At 45.0% G+C, this 23,357-nt stretch overlaps 2 protein-coding genes across 5 annotated transcripts in view; one reads left to right on the top strand and one right to left on the bottom strand.

Annotated features, from left to right (window-relative positions):
• The window catches only part of LOC142698164 (protein kinase C delta type-like), a 336,589-nt gene that overhangs the window by 101,211 nt on the left and 212,021 nt on the right, over positions 1-23,357 (bottom strand). The window lies entirely within an intron of this gene.
• Positions 1-23,357, top strand: part of LOC142698161 (protein kinase C delta type-like) — a 34,619-nt gene that overhangs the window by 9,557 nt on the left and 1,705 nt on the right. Inside the window, exons 1-2 of one of the 2 annotated variants that reach the window (XM_075847824.1) lie at positions 21,105-21,571; positions 22,737-23,266. In XM_075847824.1, the coding sequence (XP_075703939.1) occupies positions 23,169-23,266 (98 nt within the window). In that variant the 5' untranslated portion in view covers positions 21,105-21,571; positions 22,737-23,168. Of the gene's footprint in view, positions 1-21,104; positions 21,572-22,736; positions 23,267-23,357 lie in introns of those variants that run through there. The other variant, XM_075847823.1, reaches the window with a different exon arrangement.

Below are 23,357 nucleotides of genomic sequence, written 5' to 3'. Positions count from 1 at the left end.
ATTTTAATATAGAATTGTGCATCCTAGTATAATGCTGAGATCTGGTGACTGCGCTGGCCACTCCATTACAGATAGAATACCAGCTGCCGGCTTCTTCCCTAAATAGTTCTTGCATCATTTGGAGGTGTGCTTTTGGTCATTGTCCTGTTGTAGGATGAAATTGGCTCCAATCAAGCGCTGTCCACAGGGTATGGCATGGTGTTGCAAAATGGAGTGATAGCCTTCCTTATTCAAAATCCCTTTTACCTTGTACAAATGTCCCACTTTACCAGCACCAAAGCAACCCCAGACCATCACATTACCTCCACCATGCTTGACAGATGGCGTCAGGCACTCTTCCAGCATCTTTTCAGTTTTCTGCGTCTCACAAATGTTCTTCTGTGTGATCCAAACACCTCAAACTTCGATTCGTCTGTCCATAACACTTTTTTCCAATCTTCCTCTGTCCAATGTCTGAGCTTTTGCCCATATTAATCTTTTCCTTTTATTAGCCAGTCTCAGATATGGCTTTTTCTTTGCCACTCTGCCCTGAAGGCCAGCATCCTGGAGTCGCCTCTTCACTGTAGACGTTGACACTGGCGTTTTGTGGGTACTATTTAATGAAGCTGCCAGTTGAGGACCTGTTAGGCGTCTATTTCTCAAACTAGAGACTCTAATGTACTTGTCTTGTTGCTCAGTTGTGCAGCGGGGCCTCCCACTTCCCTTTCTACTCTGGTTAGAGCCTGTTTGTGCTGTCCTCTGAAGGGAGTAGTACACACCGTTGTAGCAAATCTGCAGTTTCTTGGCAATTTCTCGCATGGAATAGCCTTCATTTCTAAGAACAAGAATAGACTGTCGAGTTTCACATGAAAGCTCTATTTTTCTAGCCATTTGGAGAGTTTAATCGAACCCACAAATGTAATGCTCCAGATTCTCAACTAGCTCAAAGGAAGGTCAGTTGTATGGCTCCTCTAAACAGCAAAAATGTTTACAGCGGTGCTGTAATGATAGGGGTAGGGAAACGGACAAGTGAGCCCTAATCTACCTGCCACTCTGTCCCTGCCTACTTGCAACGACCCGCCCTAGGCGACGGGGTACAACTGGGCGGCGGTCCCTACGCTCAGTAAGTGCACGAGACAAACAGACAAGGGTACACAAAGCTAAGGGAAATGGGGCAGTTGCCCACGGCAACACCGTGAGCAACAAGAGAGGTGAACGAGCCGAGTCAAACCAGGAGTGTACGAGGTACCAAACGCAGAGCAGGAGAGTAGTTAGTAAGCCAGGGTCAGTATGGAGCAGGATCAAATAGTCAGGAGCTGTAGCTGGGCCAGGAAACCACACGAGAAGAATCACAAGCAAAGGAGGAACAGGAAAGGCAGGTATAAATAGACAGAGGGCGGGAGCTAGCGGAGTCTGGCCAGGCTGCGATAGGCTCTCCCACTCCTAAGCCTGCCAGCCTGAGTGGTGGAAGCTGGAGTCAGTCTCAGAGACATAGACTCAGGTGCCGACTGATTACCTATGGGCGTTAACCCCGCTGTGCCTGGCACATCCTTTACAGGTGCTAACATAATTGCACAAGGGTTTTCAAGTGTTTTGTAATCATCCATTAGCCTTCTAACACAGTTAGCAAACACAATGTACCATTAGAACACTGGAGTGATGGTTGCTGGAAATTGGCCTCTATACACCTATGTAGATATTGCATTAAAAACCAGACGTTTGCAGCTAGAATAGTCATTTACCACATTAACAATGGATAGAGTGTATTTCTGATTAATTTAATGTTATCTTCATTGAAAAAAAACTGTGCTTTTCTTTCAAAAATAAGGAAATTTCTAAGTGACCCTAAACTTTTGAACGGTAGTGTATATGGTCTGCAGAATGCCTGTGTAGGACTGATATCTGTCACTATATGGTGGGAATATTGGTCTTTGTTTTACTACACACGTTTTTAGTACACAATTAAGAGTGTTCACATTATTTCTATATAGTGGAAGTGTAGACCCCCAAGAATTATTTCCTTTGGTGGGTCCAAGGTACCTCAGTCAGACACAGAGTGTACACATCCTTGCATTAAGATATTGTATTACTGTCTGTAGCCTTAGAGGAGAATTTATTAACCTTGCTAAGCTGCTTATCTGGCATAGAAAAGTCCCAAAAGTCGCAATTTGCGGGAAAGCTTTTGGTCGGTTTACGCTGCCTTTGGCACTTTTTTGAAAAGTGTGTGGTGCTTTGCTTTTGTATGCTCTGGGACGCCTCTAGTTTCTTCTGAACCTGGACCCAGACTGTGGACAGTTCCCGATGAACGAGATCTACCTCGGGATTGTTGGAACCACCAGGTGAAACAGAGGAGAACCGTGGATTAAACCCAAAATTACAGAAAAATGTGGAGACCCCTGATGAGTTACTGACCCGGTTATTAAGGGAAAATTTGGCGAGGGAAATGAAGGAGACCCAATCATATTGACAGTCAGAGATAAAACACCTTAAATATTGTTCTAGAGACTGATTAGTCCTCCAGAACGGACCCCTAAATAAATATAGACCCAAGACTACACCCCTAAATAAATACAGACCCCAGACCAGACCCCTAAATAAATACAGACCCCAGACCAGTTCCCTAAATAAATACAGACCACAGACCAGACCACTAAATAAATACAGACCTCCAGATCAGACCCCTAAATAAAAACAGACCCCAGACTGGACCCCTAAATAAATGCAGACCTCAGACCGGACCCCTAAATAAATACAGACCCCAGACTAGACTCCTAAATCAATGGAGACCACAGACCAGTCCCCTAAATAAATACAGACCCAGACCAGACCCCTAAATAAATACAGACCCCAGACTAGACCCCTAAATAAATACAGACCCTAGACTAGACCCCTAAATGAATACAGACCCCAGACCAGACCCCTAAATAAATACAGACCCCAGACCAGACCCCTAAATAAATACAGACCACAGACCAGACCCCTAAATAATTACAGACCCCTAAAACAATGCAGACCACAGACCAAACCACTAAATAATTACAGACCCCAGACCAGACCCCTAAATGAATAAAGACTCCAAACCGGACCCCTAATAAAATACAGACCACAGAGTGGACCCCTAAAAAAATACAGACCCCAGACTAGACCCCTAAATAAATGCAGACCCCAGACTGGACCCCTAAATAAATACAGACCCCAGACCAGACCCCTAAATAAATACAGACCCCCAGACCAGACCCCTAAATCAATGCAGACCACAGACCAGACCACTAAATAATTACAGACCCCAGACCAGACCCCTAAATCAATGCAGACCACAGACCCCTAAATAAATATAGACCACAGACCAGACCCCTAAATAAATCCAGACCCCAGACCGGACCCCTAAATAAATCCAGACCCCAGACCGGACACCTAAATAAATAAAGACCCCAGACCAGACCCCTAAATAAATACAGACCCCAGACTAGACCCCTAAATGAATACAGACCCCAAACCAGACCCCTAAATAAATACAGACCCCAGAGCAGACTCATAAATTAATGCAGACCCAAGACTAGACCCCTAAATGAATACAGACCCCAAACCAGACCCCTAAATAAATACAGACCACAGAGCAGACCCCTAAATCAAAGCAGAAAACAGACCAGACCCCTAAATAAATTCTGACCCTAGACCAGACTCCTAAATAAATGCAGACCCCAGATCGGACCCCTAAATAAATACAGACCGCAGACCAGACTCCTAAATAAATACAGACCCAAGACTAGACCCCTAAATGAATACAAACCCCAGACCAGACCCCTAAATCAATGCAGACAACAGACCAGACACCAAAATAATTACAGACCCCAAACCAGACCCCTAAATAAATAGACCCCAGAGCAAACCCCTAGATCAATGCAGACCCAAGACCAGACCCCTAAATAAATACAGACCCCAGACCAGACCCCTAAATAAATGCAGACCCCAGACCAGACTCCTAAATGAATAAAGACCCGAGACCTGACCCCTAAAAAAAATACAGACCCCAGACCAGACTCCTAAATCAATGCAGACCACAGACCAGACCCCAAAATAATTACAGACCCCAGACCAGACGCCTAAATAAATTCAGACCCCAGACCGGACCCCTAAATAAATACAGACCCCAGACTGAACCCCTAAATAAATACAGACCCCAGACTAGACCCCTAAATAAATGCAGACCCCAGACCAGACTCCTAAATAAATGCAGACCCCAGACCGGACCCCTAAAAAAATACAGACCAAGAACGGACCCCTAAATAAATACAGATCCCAGACCAGACCCCTAAATAAATACAGATCCAAGACTAGACCCCTAAATAAACACAGACCACAGACCAGACCCCTAACTAAATACAGACCCCAGACCAGACCCCTAAATAAATGCAGACCCTAGACCAGACCCCTTAATTAATACAGACCACAGACCAGACCCCTAAATAAATACAGACCCAAGACTAGACCCCTAAATAAATACAGACCCCAGACCAGACTCCTAAATAAATGCAGACCGCAGACCGGACCCCTAAATAAAAAAGCACTCCCCAGACCAGACCCCTAAATAAATACAGACCCAAGACTAGACCCCTAAATAAATACAGACCCCAGACCATACTCCTAAATAAATACAGACCCAAGACTAGACCCCTAAATGAATACAGACCCCAGACCAGACCCCTAATTCAATACAGACCACAGACCAGACCCCAAAATAATTACAGACCCCAAACCAGACCCCTAAATAAATACAGACCCCAGAGCAGACCCCTAAATCAATGCAGACCACAGACCAGACCCCTAAATAAATACAGACCCCAGACCAGACTCCTAAATAAATACAGACCCAAGACTAGACCCCTAAATGAATACAGACCCCAGACCAGACGCCTAAATAAATACAGACCCCAGACCAGATCCCTAATTCAATGCAGACCACAGACCAGACCCCAAAATAATTACAGACCCCAAACTAGACCCCTAAATAAATACAGACCCCAGAGCAGACCCCTAAATCAATGCAGACCACAGACCAGACCCCTAAATAAATACAGACTCCAGACCAGACCCCTAAATATTTACAGACCCCAGACCAGAACCCTAAATAAATCCAGACCCCAGACTGGACCCCTAAATAAATACAGACCCCAGACTGGACACCTAAATAAATACAGACCCCAGACTAGACCCCTAAATGAATACAGACCCTAAACCAGAACCCTAAATAAATACAGACCCCAGAGCAGACTCCTAAATTAATGCAGACCACAGACTAGACCCCTAAATGAATACAGACCCAAGACTAGACCCCTAAATGAATACAGACCCTAAACCAGACCCCTAAATAAATACAAACCACAGAGCAGACCCCTAGATCAATGCAGACCACAGACCAGACCCCTAAATAAATACTGACACCAGACTCCTAAATAAATACAGACCCAAGACTAGACCCCTAAATGAATACAGACCCCAGACCAGACCCCTAAATAAATATAGACCCCAGACTAGACCCCTAAATAAATGCAGACCCCAAACCAGACAGCTAAATAAATACAGACCCCAGACCACACCCCTAAATATATGCAGTCCTTAGACCAGACCCCTAAATACAGACCCCAGACTAGATCCCTAAATAAATGCAGACACCAGACCAGACCCCTAAATAAATACAGACCCCAGACTGAACCCCTAAATAAATACAGACCCCAGACTAGACCCCTAATTGAATACAGACACCAAACCAGACCCCTAAATAAATACAGACCCAAGAGCAGACCCCTAAATAAATACAGACCCCAGACCAGATGCCTAAATAAATGCAGACCCCAGACCAGACGCCTAAATAAATGCAGACCCCAGACCGGACCCCTAAATAAATACAGACCCTAGACCAGACCCCAAAATAAATACAGACCCAAGACTAGACCCCTAAATGAACAGACCCCAGACCAGACACCTAAATCAATGCAGACCCCAGACCAGTCCCCTAAATAAATACAGACCCCAGACAAGACCCCTAAATAAATGCAGACCCAAGACTAGACCCCTAAATGAATACAGACCCCAGACTAGACCCCTAAATAAATACAGACCCCAGACTAGACCCCTAAATGAATACAGACCCCAGACTAGACCCATAAATAAATACAGACCCCAGACCAGACCCCTAAATAAATACAGACCACAGAAAAGACCCCTAAATGAATGCAGACCCCAGACTAGACCCCTAAATGAATACAGACCCCAGACAAGACCCCTAAATAAATAGACCCCGGACCGGACCCCTAAATAAATACAGACCCCAGACTAGACCCCTAAATAAATGCAAACCCCAGACTAGATCTCTAAATAAATACAGACCCCAGACCACACCCCTAAATAAATGCAGTCCTTAGACCAGACCCCTAAATACAGACCCTAGAGTAGACCCCTAAATGAATGCAGACCCCAGATTAGATACCTAAATAAATACAGACCCCAGACCAGACCCCATAATAAATGCAGATCCCAGACCAGACCCCTAAATAAATACAGACCCAAGACTAGACCCCTAAATAAATACAGACCCCAAACCAGACCCCTAAATAAATTCAGACCCCAGACCAGACCCCTAAATAAATACAGACCCCATACTAGACCCCCAAATTAGTGCAGACCCCAGACCGGACACCAAAATGAATACAGACCCCAGACTAGACCCCTAAATGAATACAGACCCAAGAGCACACCCCTAAATAAATGCAGACCCCAGACCAGACCCCTAAATAAATACAGACCCCAGACCAGATGCCTAAATAAATGCAGACCTCAGACCAGACGCCTAAATAAATGCAGACCCCAGACCGGACCCCTAAATAAATACAGACCCTAGACCAGACCCCAAAATAAATACAGATCCAAGACTAGACCCCTAAATGAACAGACCCCAGACCAGACACCTAAATCAATGCAGACCCCTAAATAAATACAGACCCCAGACAAGACCCCTAAATAAATGCAGACACAAGACTAGACCCCTAAATGAATACAGACCCCAGACTAGACCCCTAAATAAATACAGACCCCAGACTAGACCCCTAAATGAATACAGACCCCAGACTAGACCCATAAATAAATACAGACCCCAGACCAGACCCCTAAATAAATACAGACCACAGAAAAGACCCCTAAATGAATGCAGACCCCAGACTAGACCCCTAAATGAATGCAGACCCCAGACAAGACCCCTAAATAAATAGACCCCGGACCGGACCCCTAAATAAATACAGACCCCAGACTAGACCCCTAAATAAATGCAGACCCCAGACTAGATCTCTAAATAAATACAGACCCCAGACCACACCCCTAAATAAATGCAGTCCTTAGACCAGACCCCTAAATACAGACCCCAGAGTAGACCCCTAAATGAATGCAGACCCCAGATTAGATACCTAAATAAATACAGACCCCAGACCAGACCCCAAAATAAATGCAGATCCCAGACCAGACCCCTAAATAAATACAGACCCAAGACTAGACCCCTAAATAAATACAGACCCCAGACCAGACCCCTAAATATTTAATGACCCCAGACCAGACCCCTAAATAAATTCAGACCCCAGACCAGACCCCTAAATAAATACAGACCCCATACTAGACCCCCAAATTAGTGCAGACCCCAGACCGGACACCAAAATGAATACAGACCCCAGACTAGACCCCTAAATGAATACAGACCCCAAACCAGTCCCCTAAATTAATGCAGACTACAGACCAGACCCCTAAATAAATACAGACCACAGACCGGACCCCTAAATAAATACAGACCCCAGACTAGACCCTTAAATAAATGCAGACCCCAGACTAGACCTCTAAATAAATACAGACCCCAGACCACACCCCTAAAAATAAATGCAGACCTTAGACCAGACCCCTAAATAAATAAAGACCCCAGACCAGACCCCAAAATAATTACAGACCACAGACCTGACCCCTAAATGAATACAGACCCCAGACCTACACCTAAATAAATACAGACCCCAGACTGGACCCCAAAATGAATACAGACCACAGACCGGAATACTAAATAAATACAGACCCCAGACTAGACCCCTAAATAAATACAGACCCCAGACCATACTCCTAAATAAATACAGACCCAAGACTAGACCCCTAAATGAATACAGACCCCAGACCAGACCCCTAATTCAATACAGACCACAGACCAGACCCCAAAATAATTACAGACCCCAAACCAGACCCCTAAATAAATACAGACCCCAGAGCAGACCCCTAAATCAATGCAGACCACAGACCAGACCCCTAAATAAATACAGACCCCCAGACCAGACTCCTAAATAAATACAGACCCAAGACTAGACCCCTAAATGAATACAGACCCCAGACCAGACGCCTAAATAAATACAGACCCCAGACCAGATCCCTAATTCAATGCAGACCACAGACCAGACCCCAAAATAATTACAGACCCCAAACTAGACCCCTAAATAAATACAGACCCCAGAGCAGACCCCTAAATCAATGCAGACCACAGACCAGACCCCTAAATAAATACAGACTCCAGACCAGACCCCTAAATATTTACAGACCCCAGACCAGAACCCTAAATAAATCCAGACCCCAGACTGGACCCCTAAATAAATACAGACCCCAGACTGGACACCTAAATAAATACAGACCCCAGACTAGACCCCTAAATGAATACAGACCCTAAACCAGAACCCTAAATAAATACAGACCCCAGAGCAGACTCCTAAATTAATGCAGACCACAGACTAGACCCCTAAATGAATACAGACCCAAGACTAGACCCCTAAATGAATACAGACCCTAAACCAGACCCCTAAATAAATACAAACCACAGAGCAGACCCCTAGATCAATGCAGACCACAGACCAGACCCCTAAATAAATACTGACACCAGACTCCTAAATAAATACAGACCCAAGACTAGACCCCTAAATGAATACAGACCCCAGACCAGACCCCTAAATAAATATAGACCCCAGACTAGACCCCTAAATAAATGCAGACCCCAAACCAGACAGCTAAATAAATACAGACCCCAGACCACACCCCTAAATATATGCAGTCCTTAGACCAGACCCCTAAATACAGACCCCAGACTAGATCCCTAAATAAATGCAGACACCAGACCAGACCCCTAAATAAATACAGACCCCAGACTGAACCCCTAAATAAATACAGACCCCAGACTAGACCCCTAATTGAATACAGACACCAAACCAGACCCCTAAATAAATACAGACCCAAGAGCAGACCCCTAAATAAATACAGACCCCAGACCAGATGCCTAAATAAATGCAGACCCCAGACCAGACGCCTAAATAAATGCAGACCCCAGACCGGACCCCTAAATAAATACAGACCCTAGACCAGACCCCAAAATAAATACAGACCCAAGACTAGACCCCTAAATGAACAGACCCCAGACCAGACACCTAAATCAATGCAGACCCCAGACCAGTCCCCTAAATAAATACAGACCCCAGACAAGACCCCTAAATAAATGCAGACCCAAGACTAGACCCCTAAATGAATACAGACCCCAGACTAGACCCCTAAATAAATACAGACCCCAGACTAGACCCCTAAATGAATACAGACCCCAGACTAGACCCATAAATAAATACAGACCCCAGACCAGACCCCTAAATAAATACAGACCACAGAAAAGACCCCTAAATGAATGCAGACCCCAGACTAGACCCCTAAATGAATACAGACCCCAGACAAGACCCCTAAATAAATAGACCCCGGACCGGACCCCTAAATAAATACAGACCCCAGACTAGACCCCTAAATAAATGCAAACCCCAGACTAGATCTCTAAATAAATACAGACCCCAGACCACACCCCTAAATAAATGCAGTCCTTAGACCAGACCCCTAAATACAGACCCCAGAGTAGACCCCTAAATGAATGCAGACCCCAGATTAGATACCTAAATAAATACAGACCCCAGACCAGACCCCAAAATAAATGCAGATCCCAGACCAGACCCCTAAATAAATACAGACCCAAGACTAGACCCCTAAATAAATACAGACCCCAGACCAGACCCCTAAATATTTAATGACCCCAGACCAGACCCCTAAATAAATTCAGACCCCAGACCAGACCCCTAAATAAATACAGACCCCATACTAGACCCCCAAATTAGTGCAGACCCCAGACCGGACACCAAAATGAATACAGACCCCAGACTAGACCCCTAAATGAATACAGACCCAAGAGCACACCCCTAAATAAATACAGACCCCAGACCAGATGCCTAAATAAATGCAGACCTCAGACCAGACGCCTAAATAAATGCAGACCCCAGACCGGACCCCTAAATAAATACAGACCCTAGACCAGACCCCAAAATAAATACAGATCCAAGACTAGACCCCTAAATGAACAGACCCCAGACCAGACACCTAAATCAATGCAGACCCCTAAATAAATACAGACCCCAGACAAGACCCCTAAATAAATGCAGACACAAGACTAGACCCCTAAATGAATACAGACCCCAGACTAGACCCCTAAATAAATACAGACCCCAGACTAGACCCCTAAATGAATACAGACCCCAGACTAGACCCATAAATAAATACAGACCCCAGACCAGACCCCTAAATAAATACAGACCACAGAAAAGACCCCTAAATGAATGCAGACCCCAGACTAGACCCCTAAATGAATGCAGACCCCAGACAAGACCCCTAAATAAATAGACCCCGGACCGAACCCCTAAATAAATACAGACCCCAGACTAGACCCCTAAATAAATGCAGACCCGGGACTAGATCTCTAAATAAATACAGACCCCAGACCACACCCCTAAATAAATGCAGTCCTTAGACCAGACCCCTAAATACAGACCCCAGAGTAGACCCCTAAATGAATGCAGACCCCAGATTAGATACCTAAATAAATACAGACCCCAGACAAGACCCCAAAATAAATGCAGATCCCAGACCAGACCCCTAAATAAATACAGACCCAAGACTAGACCCCTAAATAAATACAGACCCCAGACCAGACCCCTAAATATTTAATGACCCCAGACCAGACCCCTAAATAAATTCAGACCCCAGACCAGACCCCTAAATAAATACAGACCCCATACTAGACCCCCAAATTAGTGCAGACCCCAGACCGGACACCAAAATGAATACAGACCCCAGACTAGACCCCTAAATGAATACAGACCCCAAACCAGTCCCCTAAATTAATGCAGACTACAGACCAGACCCCTAAATAAATACAGACCACAGACCGGACCCCTAAATAAATACAGACCCCAGACTAGACCCTTAAATAAATGCAGACCCCAGACTAGACCTCTAAATAAATACAGACCCCAGACCACACCCCTAAAAATAAATGCAGACCTTAGACCAGACCCCTAAATAAATAAAGACCCCAGACCAGACCCCAAAATAATTACAGACCACAGACCTGACCCCTAAATGAATACAGACCCCAGACCTACACCTAAATAAATACAGACCCCAGACTGGACCCCAAAATGAATACAGACCACAGACCGGAATACTAAATAAATACAGACCCCAGACTAGACCCCTAAATGAATACAGACCCCAAACCAGACCCCTAAATAAATACAGACCACAGACCGGACCACTAAATAAATACAGACCCCAGACTAAATCTCTAAATAAATACAGACCCCAGACTAGATCCCTAAATAAATGCAGACACCAGACCAGACCCCTAAATAAATACAGACCCCAGACCAGACCTCTAAATCAATGCAGACCACAGACCAGACCCCAAAATAATTACAGACCCCAGACCAGATGCCTAAATAAATTCAGACCCCAGACCGGACCCCTAAATAAATACAGACCCCAGACTGGACCCCTAAATAAATACAGATCCAAGACTAGACCCCTAAACAAATACAGACCCTAGACTAGACCCCTAAATGAATACAGACCCCAGACCAGACCCCTAAATAAATACAGACCCCAGACCGGACCCCTAAATAAATACAGCCCCCAGACCAGACACCTAAATAAATACAGAACCAAGACTAGATCCCTAAATGAATACAGACCCCAGACCAGACCCCTAAATAAATACAGACCCCAGACCAGACCCCTAAATCAATGCAGACCACAGACCAGGCACCAAAATAATTACAGACCCCAAACCAGACCCCTAAATAAATACAGACCCCAGACTGGACCCCTAAATAAATACAGACCCCAGACTAGACCCCTAAATAAATGCAGACCCCTGACCGGACCCCTAATAAAATTCAGACCCCAGACTAGACCCCTAAATAAATAGACCCCAGACTAGACCCCCAAATTAATGCAGACCCCAGACCGGACCCCTAAATAAATACAGACCCCAGACTAGACCCCTAAATCAATGCAGACCACAGACCAGACCCCTAAATATTTACAGACCCCAGACCAGACCCCTAAATAAATAGAGACCCCAGACTGAACCCCTAAATAAATACAGACCCCAAACCAGAACCCTAAATAAATACAGTCCCCAGAGCAGACCCCTAAATTAATGCAGACCACAGACCAGACCCCTAAATAAATACAGACCCAAGACTAGACCCCTAAATAAATACAGACCCCAGACCAGACGCCTAAATAAATGCAGACCCCAGACCGAACCCCTAAATAAATACAGACACCAGACCAGACCCCTAAATAAATACAGACCCCAGACCAGACCCCTAAATAAATACAGACCCAAGACTAGACCCCTAAATAAATACAGACACCAAACCAGACCCCTAAATAATTTCAGACCCCAGAGCAGACTCCTAAATTAATGCAGACCCCAGACCAGACCCCTAAATAAATACAGACCCCAGACCAGACCCCTAAATACAGACCCAAGACTAGACCCCCTAAATTAATACAGACCACAGAGCAGACCCCTAAATCAATGCAGACCCCAGACCAGACTCCTAAATAAATGCAGACCTCAGACCGGACCCCTAAATATTTACAGACCCCAGACCAGACCCCTTAATAAATACAGACCCCAGACCAGACCCCTAAATAAATACAGACCCAAGACTAGACCCCTAAATGAACAGACCCAAGACCAGACCCCTAAATAAATACAGACCACAGAAAAGACCCCTAAATGAATGCAGACCCCAGACTAGACCCCTAAATGAATACAGACCCCAGACAAGACCCCTAAATAAATAGACCCCGGACCGGACCCCTAAATAAATACAGACCCCAGACTAGACACCTAAATAAATACAGACCCCAGACCACACCCCTAAATAAATGCAGTCCTTAGACCAGACCCCTAAATACAGACCCCAGAGTAGACCCCTAAATGAATGCAGACCCCAGATTAGATACCTAAATAAATACAGACCCCAGACCAGACCCCTAAATAAATGCAGATCCCAGACCAGACCCCTAAATAAATACAGACCCAAGACTAGACACCTAAATAAATACAGACCCCAGACCAGACCCCTAAATATTTAATGACCCCAGACCAGACCCCTAAATAAATTCAGACCCCAGACTAGACCCCTAAATAAATACAGACCCCATACTAGACCCCCAAATTAGTGCAGACCCCAGACCGGACACCTAAATGAATACAGACCCCAGACTAGACCCCTAAATGAATACAGACCCCAAACCAGTCCCCTAAATTAATGCAGACTACAGACCAGACCCCTAAATAAATACAGACCACAGACCGGACCCCTAAATAAATACAGACCCCAGACTAGACCTCTAAATAAATACAGACCACAGACCACACCCCTAAATAAATGCAGACCTTAGACAAGACCCCTAAATAAATACAGACCACAGACCTGACCCCTAAATGAATACAGACCCCAGACCTACACCTATAATAAATACAGACACCAGACTGGACCCCAAAATGAATACAGACCACAGACCGGACCACTAAATAAATACAGACCCCAGACTAGACCCCTAAATGAATACAAACCCCAAACCAGACCCCTAAATAAATACAGACCACAGACCGGACCACTAAATAAATACAGACCCCAGACTAAATCCCTAAATAAATGCAGACCCCAGACTAGATCTCTAAATAAATACAGACCCCAGACCACACCCCATATATATGCAGTCCTTAGACCAGACCCCTAAATACAGACCCCAGACTAGATCCCTAAATAAATGCAGACACCAGACCAGACCCCTAAATAAATACAGACCCCAGACCAGACCCCTAAATCAATGCAGACCACAGACCAGGCACCAAAATAATTACAGACCCCTAAATAAATACAGACCCCAGACTGGACCCCAAAATAAATACAGACCCCAGACTAGACCCCCAAATTAATGCAGACCCCAGACCGGACCCCTAAATAAATACAGACCCCAGACTAGACCCCTAAATCAATGCAGACCACAGACCAGACCCCTAAATATTTACAGACCCCAGACCAGACCCCTAAATAAATTCAGACCCCAGACTGGACCCCTAAATAAACACAGACCCCAGACTGAACCCCTAAATAAATACAGACCCCAGACTAGACACGTAATTTAATACAGACCCCAAACCAGACCCCTAAATAAATACAGACCCCAGAGCAGACCCCTAAATTAATGCAGACCACAGACCAGACCCCTAAATAAATACAGACCCAAGACTAGACCCCTAAATAAATACAGACCCCAGACGCCTAAATAAATGCAGACCCCAGACCGAACCCCTAAATAAATACAGACACCAGACCAGACCCCTAAATAAATACAGACCCCAGACCAGACCCCTAAATAAATACAGACCCAAGACTAGACCCCTAAATAAATACAGACACCAAACCAGACCCCTAAATAAATATAGACCCCAGAGCAGACTCCTAAATTAATGCAGACCCCAGACCAGACCCCTAAATAAATACAGACCACAGACCGGACCACTAAATAAATACAGACCCCAGACTAAATCCCTAAATAAATGCAGACCCCAGACTAGATCTCTAAATAAATACAGACCCCAGACCAGACCCCTAAATAAATACAGACCCAAGACTAGACCCCTAAATTAATACAGACCCCAAACCAGACCCCTAAATAAATACAGACCCAAGACTAGAACCCTAAATGAATGCAGACCCCTGACAAGACCGCTAAATAAATACAGACCCCAGACCAGACCCCTAAATCAATGCAGACCACAGACCAGGTACCAAAATAAATGCAGACCCCAGACTGGACCCCTAAATAAATACAGACCCCAGACTAGACCCCTAAATAAATGCAGACCCCTGACCGGACCCCTAATAAAATTCAGACCGCAGACTAGACCTCTAAATAAATAGACCCCAGACTAGACCCCCAAATTAATGCAGACCTCAGACCGGACCCCTAAATAAATACAGACCCCAGACTAGACCACTAAATAAATGCAGACCCCTGACAAGACCCCTAATAAAATTCAAACCCCAGACCAGACCCCTAAATAAATGCAGACCCAATACTAGACCCCTAAATAAATGCAGACCCAATACTAGACCCCTAAATAAATACAGACCCCAGACCAGACCCCTAAATAAATACAGACCCCAGACCAGACCCCTAAATCAATGCAGACCACAGACCAGGCACCAAAATAAATGCAGACCCCAGACTGGACCTCTAAATAAATACAGACCCCAGACTAGACCCCTAAATAAATGCAGACCCCTGACCGGACCCCTAATAAAATTCAGACCGCAGACTAGACCTCTAAATAAATAGACCCCAGACTAGACCCCCAAATTAATGCAGACCTCAGACCGGACCCCTAAATAAATACAGACCCCAGACTAGACCCCTAAAAAATGCAGACCCCTGACCGGAACCCTAATAAAATTCAAACCCCAGACCAGACCCCTAAATAAATGCAGACCCCAGACCAGACCCCTAAATAAATACAGACCCCATACTAGACCCCCAAATTAGTGCAGACTCCAGACCGGACACCTAAATTAATACAGACCCCAAACCAGACCCCTAAATAAATACAGACCAGACTAGACCCTTAAATAAATGCAGACCCCAGACTAGACCTCTAAATAAATACAGACCCCAGACCGCACTCCTAAATAAATGCAGACCTTAGACCAGACCCCTAAATAAATACAGACCCCAGACCAGACCCCAAAATAATTACAGACCACAGACCTGACCCCTAAATGAATACAGACCCCAGACCTACACCTAAATAAATACAGACCCCAGACTGGACCCCAAAATGAATACAGACCCTAGACAAGACCCCTAAATAAATGCAGACCCTAGACCAGACCCCTAAATTAATACAGACCCCAAACCAGACCCCTAAATAAATACAGACCCCAGACCGGACCCCTAAATAAATGCAGACCCTAGACCAGACCCCTAAATACAGACCCAAGACTAGACCCCTAAATAAATGCAGACCCTAGACCAGACCCCTAAATAAATACAGACCCAAGACCAGACCGCTAAATGAATACAGACCACAGACCGGACCACTAAATAAATACAGACCTCAGACTAGACCCCTAAATAAATGCAGACCCCAGACCACACCCCTAAATATATGCAGTCCTTAGACCCGACACCTAAATACAGACCCCAGACAAGATCCCTAAATAAATACAGACCCAAGACTAGAGCACTAAATGAATACAGAACCCAAACCAGACCCCTAAATAAATACAGACCCCAGAGCACACCCCTAAATGAATGCAGACCACAGACTAGACCCGTAATGAATACAGACCCCAGAACAGACCCCTAAATAAATTAGACCCCAGACTAGACCCCTAAATAAATGCAGACCCCAGACCAGACCACTAAATAAATAGACCATGGACCAGACCCCTAAATAAATGCGGACCCCTAAATAAATACAGAACCCAGACTAGACCACTTAATAAATGCAGACCCTAGACCAGACCCCTTAATAAATACAGCCCCAAGACTAGAGCACTAAATGAATACAGACCCCAGACCAGACTCCTAAATAAATACAGACCACAGACTGAACCCCTAAATGAATACAGACCCCAAACCAGACCCATAAAATTAATGCAGACTACAGACCAGACCCCTAAATAAATACAGACCCAAGACTAGACCCCTAAATGAATAAAGACCCCAAACCAGACCCCTAAATAAATACAGACCCCAGACCAGACCCCTAAATAAATTCAGACCCCAGACCAGACTCCTAAATGAATGCAGACCCCAGACCAGACTCCTAAATAAATACAGACCCCAGACCAGACACCTAAATGAATACAGACCCCTAAATAATTACAGACCCCAGACCGAACGCCTAAATAAATACAGACCCCAGACTAGACTCCTAAATAAATACAGACCCCAGACCAGACTCCTAAATGAATGCAGACCCCAGACCAGACTCCTAAATAAATACAGACCCCAGACCAGACCCCTAAATGAATACAGACCCCTAAATAATTACAGACCCCAGACCAGACGCCTAAATAAATTCAGACCCCAGACCGGACCCCTAAATAAATACAAACCCCAGACTGGACCCCTAAATTAATGCAGACCATGTACCAGACCCCTAAATCAATGCAGACCCTAGACCAGACCCCTAAATAAATACAGACCCCAGACCAGACCCCCAAATTAATGCAGACCCCAGACCGGACCCCTAAATAAATACAGACCCCAGACCACACCCCTAAATAAATGCAGAGCCCAGAGTAGACCCCTAAATGAATGCAGACCCCAGACTAGATCCCTAAATAAATGCAGACCCTAGACCGGTCCACTAAATAAATACAGACCCAAGACCAGACCCCTAAATGAATACAGACCCCAGACAAGACCCCTAAATCAATGCAGACCACAGACCCCTAAATATTTAATGACTTCAGACCAGACCCCTAAATAAATTCAGACCCCAGACCAGACCCCTAAATAAAAACAGACCCCAGACTAGACCCCTTAATAAATACAGACCCCAGACCAGACCCCCAAATTAATGCAGACCACGTACCTGACGCCTAAATAAATACAGACCCCAGACTAGACTCCTAAATAAATACAGACCCCAGACCAGACTCCTAAATGAATGCAGACCCCAGACCAGACTCCTAAATAAATACAGACCCCAGACCAGACCCCTAAATGAATACAGACCCCTAAATAATTACAGACCCCAGACCAGACGCCTAAATAAATTCAGACCCCAGACCGGACCCCTAAATAAATACAAACCCCAGACTGGACCCCTAAATTAATGCAGACCATGTACCAGACCCCTAAATCAATGCAGACCCTAGACCAGACCCCTAAATAAATACAGACCCCAGACCAGACCCCCAAATTAATGCAGACCCCAGACCGGACCCCTAAATAAATGCAGACCCTAGACCAGACCCCTAAATAAATACAGACCCAGGAAAAGAGTACTAAAAGAATACAGAACTCAGACCAGACCCCTAAATAAATACAGACCCCAGACCAGACCCCCAAATTAATTCAGACCCCAGACCGGAACCCTAAATGAATACAGACCCCAGACTAGACCACTAAATAAATACAGACCACAGACTAGATCCCTAAATAAATACAGACCACAGACTAGACCCATAAATAAATGCAGACCCTAGACCAGACCCCTAAATAAAAACAGACCCCAGACCAGACCCCCAAATTAATTCAGACCCCAGACCGGAACCCTAAATGAATACAGACCCCAGACTAGACCACTAAATAAATACAGACCACAGACTAGATCCCTAAATAAATACAGACCACAGACTAGACCCATAAATAAATGCAGACCCTAGACCAGACCCCTAAATAAAAACAGACCCCAGACCAGACCCCCAAATTAATTCAGACCCCAGACCGGAACCCTAAATGAATACAGACCCCAGACTAGACCACTAAATAAATACAGACCACAGACTAGATCCCTAAATAAATACAGACCCCAGAACAAACCCATAAATAAATACAGACCCCAGACCAGACCCCTAAATAAATACAGACCCCAGACCAGACACCTAAATAAATGCAGACCCCAGACCAGACCCCTATATCAATGGAGACCACAGACCAGTCCCCTAAATAAATACAGACCCCACACCAGACCCCTAAATAAATACAGACCCCAGACCAGACCCCTAAATAAATACAGACCCCTGACCGGACCCCTAAATAAATGCAGACCCCAGACTGGACCCCTAAATAAATACAGACCCCAGACCAGACCCCCAAATTAATGCAGACCATGTACCGGACGCCTAAATAAATACAGACCCAAGACTAGAGCACTAAATAAATGCAGACCCCAGACCAGACCCCCAAATAATTACAGACTCCAGACCAGACGCCTAAATAATTACAGACCACAGACCAGACCCCCAAATAATTACAGACTCCAGACCAGACGCCTAAATAAATTCAGACCCCTGACCGGACCCCTAAATAAATGCAGACCCCAGACTGGACCCCCAAATTAATGCAGACCATGTACCGGACGCCTAAATAAATACAGACCCAAGACTAGAGCACTAAATAAATGCAGACCCCAGACCAGACACCTAAATAAATACAGACCCCAGATCAGACCCCTTAATAAATACAGATCCCAGACCAGACCCCTAAATAAATGCAGACCCCAGACCAAACCCCTAAATAAATACAGACCCCAGACCAGACCCCTAAATAATTACAGACCCCAGACCAGACCCCTAAATAATTACAGACCCCAGACCAGACCCATAAATAAATACAGACCACAGACTGGACCCCTAAATAAATAGACCCCTAACTAAATACAGACCCCAGACCAGACCCCTAAATAACTACAGACCCCAGACCCGACCCCTAAATAAATACAGACCCCAGACCACTTCCCTAAATAAATACAGATCACAGACCAGACCCCTAAATAAATACAGACCCCAGACCAGACCCCTAAATACAGACCCCAGACTGGACCCCTAAATAAATAGACCCCAGACTAGAACCCTAAATAAATGCAGACCCCAGACCAGACCCCTAAATAAATGCTGACCCCAGACCGGACCACTAAATAAATACAGACCCTAGACTAGACTACTAAATAAATACAGACCCCAGACCAGACCCCTAAATTAATGCAGGCCACAGACCAGACCACTAAATAATTACAGACCCCTGACCAGACCCCTAAATAATTACAGACCCCAGACCAGACCCCTAAATAATTACAGACCCCAGACCAGACCCATAAATAAATACAGACCACAGACTGGACCCCTAAATAAATAGACCCCTAACTAAATACAGACCCCAGACCAGACCCCTAAATAACTACAGACCCCAGACCCGACCCCTAAATAAATACAGACCCCAGACCACTTCCCTAAATAAATACAGACTAGACTACTAAATAAATACAGACCCCAGACCAGACCCCTAAATCAATGCAGGCCACAGACCAGACCACTAAATAATTACAGACCCCTGACCAGACCCCTAAATAAATACAGACCCCAGACCAAACCCCTAAATACAGACCCCAGAACGGACCCCTAAATAAATACAGACCCCAGACCGGACACCTAAATACAGACCCAAGACTAGACCCCTAAATAAATGCAGTCCCCAGACCACACCCCTAAATAAATACAGACCCCAGAAAAGACCCCTAAAAAAATGCAGACCCCCAGACCAGACCCCTAAATAAATACAGACCCCAGACCAGACCCCTAAATAAATACAGACCCCAGACCAGACCCCTGAATAAATACAGACCCCAGACCAGGCCCCTAAATAAATGCAGACCCCAGACCAGACCCCTAATCAATGGAGACCACATACCAGTCTCCTAAATAAATACAGACCCCAGACTAGACCCCTAAATAAATACAGACCCCAGACCCCTAAATAAATACAGACCCCAGACCAGACCCCTAAATAAATACAGACCCCTAAATATAAACCCAGATTCTATATTGTGGATGAAAAGGGTTTTGCCAATAACCTGAGCAAATAACCGTTGTTTATCTCTACTGTAGGAGTGGCATGTATTGCTACTGTGTTCTGCAGACCCCTGACCAGGCCATAAGAAACCCTGGTTGGGAAACACAGCTCTGGACACTAGACTGGCACTCATGATGCCCACATCAGACATAGCAGAGCAGGTTACTGCCAGGCAGGTGCCACCTGAGGATTCCATGACCTCTGACATCACGTGACCTGCACACGACCAACTGCCGTTTACTTTCAACTGTCGACGGCAGCGATCGGACTGAAGTCTACAGGTAGGACGATATTGGTGAAAATGGCGTCCAATGGACATGGAGAAGACGAAGAGAAGCGAGAAGAGGAGAAGAGGAAGAGGGAGGAGGACAGCGTCACCGGATTCAAGAAGATGACGAAGAAGAGGAGAGGAGCCAAGGACAGAGGATTGGAGGATGAGGAGCCAAGACCTGGGAGCAGCCAAGACCCTGGAACATCCAGCCCCTATGCCAGGCTTACCATCAGCCGCTTCACCATCCACCAGGTCCTGGGTAGGGGCAGCTTTGGCAAAGTGAGTAGAATATCTAAATATTTCATTTTATAGGGTGGTAAACCTAAAGTTGACCTTTTATCTCCATCAATTGTTCTCTGTTGTCACCATGTTATGCTAGATGGATGATGGGTGTAGTGTTCTCCTATGGGATGCCTAATAGGACATCCAGAAGTATTCCTGCCCCCATAACCACTACTTTAGTTTTTCATTTTAGTATTTTTCTGTCGACATATGAGAGATTTTGATTTTTGGGGGCACGAGTTGTCGTTTTTAATGGCTCCATTCAATGTTCCATATCATTTACTGGGAACATTGTAAAAGGCTGTTTTTTTTTAGGTGAAATAGCAAAAAAAAAAAAAACAGCAATTCCTCCATTGGTTTAATAATTTGGCTTTTATGGTGTTAACTAAGTGGTAAAAATGACACGTTACCTTTATTCTGCGGGTCAGTACAATAACGGGGATACCAAAATTATATTGGTTTATTTTTTATACTTTTTATCCAATAAAAACAATTTGTAAAGAAATTAATTTGGTGTGTCTCCATATTCTGAAACCCAGAATTTTTTTTATTTTCCTGTTGATGGGGCGGTGTGAGGACTTCTTTTTTGTGGGGCGAGCTGTACTGTTTATTGGTACTATTTTGGGTTACATAAAACTTTTAATCACTTTTTAACTTTTTATTCCATTTTTCGAGGAGCTAAACAAAACGAAACAGAAAAAAGTTTATTTATTTATTTTGACTGCAATATTTATGTATCGCTTGAATTGTTCTTTTAGCCTCCCCCTATTAAGCTTAGTAGGAGGACCAAGTTGGCAGACCTTGGGGTCTCCATTAGGCCCCCTGGCTGCCATGACAACTATCTACACACTGTGATCGCGCTGCGGGTAGGGGTGATGGGGTGACAGCGGGAGCTTACCTCTATTTAACTGTTTAGATGCCACGGTCGCTATTATAGCGTATGATCCTGCTCCATACTACCCCCACCAACTAAGATAATTATGTCAAATGTGGGTAAGGCGTGAAGACCTCTCCATACAGGACCCAACAGCAGACACTGCATTATGCTGGGAGCTCAGCTTTGTTCTGCTGTAGAGTCCTGGGCACTACCCGACTGACCCACCTCTCTGTCCACCCCTGTTCCTTCTTCTTCTCATGAGGAATCTCCATTTGTTTTCCTCAGGTGGTCCTGGCATCAGTCCCCGGCCGAAACACCTACATGGCCGTAAAAATGATCACCAAACGGGACAATACGGACGAAATTATGAGAGAGCGGCGGATACTCCTAGCGGCCAGACACTGCCCGTTCCTATGCCACCTCTATGCCGCACATCAATCTGAGGAGCGGGCATTTTTTATCACGGAGTATCTGTCCGGTGGCAGCCTGGAGGCTTTGATCAGGATGTGCGGCTGCTTGAACATCGGCAACGTAAGGCGAGTAAATAATCAGGAGACTTAGGGGGGTGGAAAGAAGAAAAGATGAGGGGGGAGGTCAGATGAAGGATAATACAGAGAATGCAGAATACAGGCTGCCATAATCAGCGCCTCCTCTCTGCTAGAGACCGCACACACTCCATCATAACATGATATTAGGGAATTGATAGAGGAAGATTTCATGACATTGAGACTCCGCTCTGTTCTCCCCATCAGATTCTACACAGCAGAGATGATATGTGGCCTCCAGTTCCTCCATGGACACAACATCGTCCACCGGTAAGCAGAACTTCCCCCTTCTTTCATTCTCCTTTACATGCTGGAAACAGTGCACCCAGCTTTCCTACACTCCTGAATGGCTATTCTGCTT

This window comes from Rhinoderma darwinii (genome assembly GCF_050947455.1).
Source record: "Rhinoderma darwinii isolate aRhiDar2 chromosome 12 unlocalized genomic scaffold, aRhiDar2.hap1 SUPER_12_unloc_4, whole genome shotgun sequence".
NCBI classification, from domain to species: Eukaryota; Metazoa; Chordata; class Amphibia; order Anura; family Rhinodermatidae; genus Rhinoderma; species Rhinoderma darwinii.
This window is presented reverse-complemented; position numbering and strand designations above follow the sequence as displayed.